At 43.7% G+C, this 906-nt stretch overlaps 1 protein-coding gene across 1 annotated transcript in view; it reads right to left on the bottom strand.

Annotated features, from left to right (window-relative positions):
* Positions 1–906, bottom strand: part of LOC125504206 (cytoplasmic dynein 2 heavy chain 1-like) — a gene marked incomplete in the record, with an annotated part of 6919 nt that overhangs the window by 4393 nt on the left and 1620 nt on the right. Inside the window, 4 exon segments of the mRNA XM_048665858.1 lie at positions 46–146; positions 204–417; positions 469–678; positions 732–906. Coding sequence (XP_048521815.1) covers positions 46–146; positions 204–417; positions 469–678; positions 732–906 — 700 coding nt within the window.

The following is a 906-nucleotide window of genomic DNA, read 5'->3' as shown; positions in this document are numbered from 1 at the left end:
ATTGCTTTAATTAATACCCATTCAGACAAGAAAGCAAATATTTACCTTCTGTTAATTTCCTCTTCCTCAGACAAGAAAGTTATAAAAGCAGCAGCTAGGAGCGAGTCGTTTGGCAAAACCTCCAGCTCTTTTGAAAGCTCCTTCAGCTAAAAGAATTTAGAACCGTGCAATAGCGGAAAGCGCTTGGAAAGTTGCGAATCTACCTGCTCTTGCCACCTCTGATACTCATCTTCCAACTTGTAGACGAGATTTTCTGCGGACGCTAAAGTCCGATTGACTTCGTTTAATCCAATCTCAATTTCCGCTGCTTCCTTTGTAAACTGCGATAGTTGTTCCTTTAATTTGGCCACTGTCGCATCCACATCAGACAGATTGGCATTTAGCTCAACTAACTGAGTTTCTGCATTATCTAGATTTCTTTTCAAGTTGAGTTAATGAAAGACTCTAGCTATGCTTTTAATTGCTTACTGCTTCAGTTTGTTCTGCTCTCTTTCCAGTGGTCGAATTTTATCCAACACCCTGGAGTATTTCACGTTGGCATCAACCCAAGCCGCCAGAGGAGCGGCCGCAACTGAAGCCCGTTTTGCAGACTTTTGGTCAAACGAATCTCTCTTCGTACTCATGAGTCTTTCCACTGCCTGCCGGTTCTCGGTTTGTATTCGACTTGCATCGAACGATCTACACAGAATCTGCATTGTTGTTGCTCGAATTTTCGAAACAAAGAAACTTACCGAATGTCCTCTTTTACTCCCCGTTTGGCTAGAAATGTCTTCATGCTGTTCCAGGAAGTGTCCTGGGTGCCCATCAGCTTCAATACGCCTTCGAGAATATCACGGATAATCTCAGGCGGAGCTCGCAAAGAGCGGATTTCTGATAGGGATTCGGTTTTGATGTTTCCCACAGCGG

This window comes from Dendroctonus ponderosae, unplaced genomic scaffold (genome assembly GCF_020466585.1).
Source record: "Dendroctonus ponderosae isolate FM_Combo_2020 unplaced genomic scaffold, Dpon_F_20191213v2 Dpon_F_20191213_4, whole genome shotgun sequence".
NCBI classification, from domain to species: Eukaryota; Metazoa; Arthropoda; class Insecta; order Coleoptera; family Curculionidae; genus Dendroctonus; species Dendroctonus ponderosae.
This window is presented reverse-complemented; position numbering and strand designations above follow the sequence as displayed.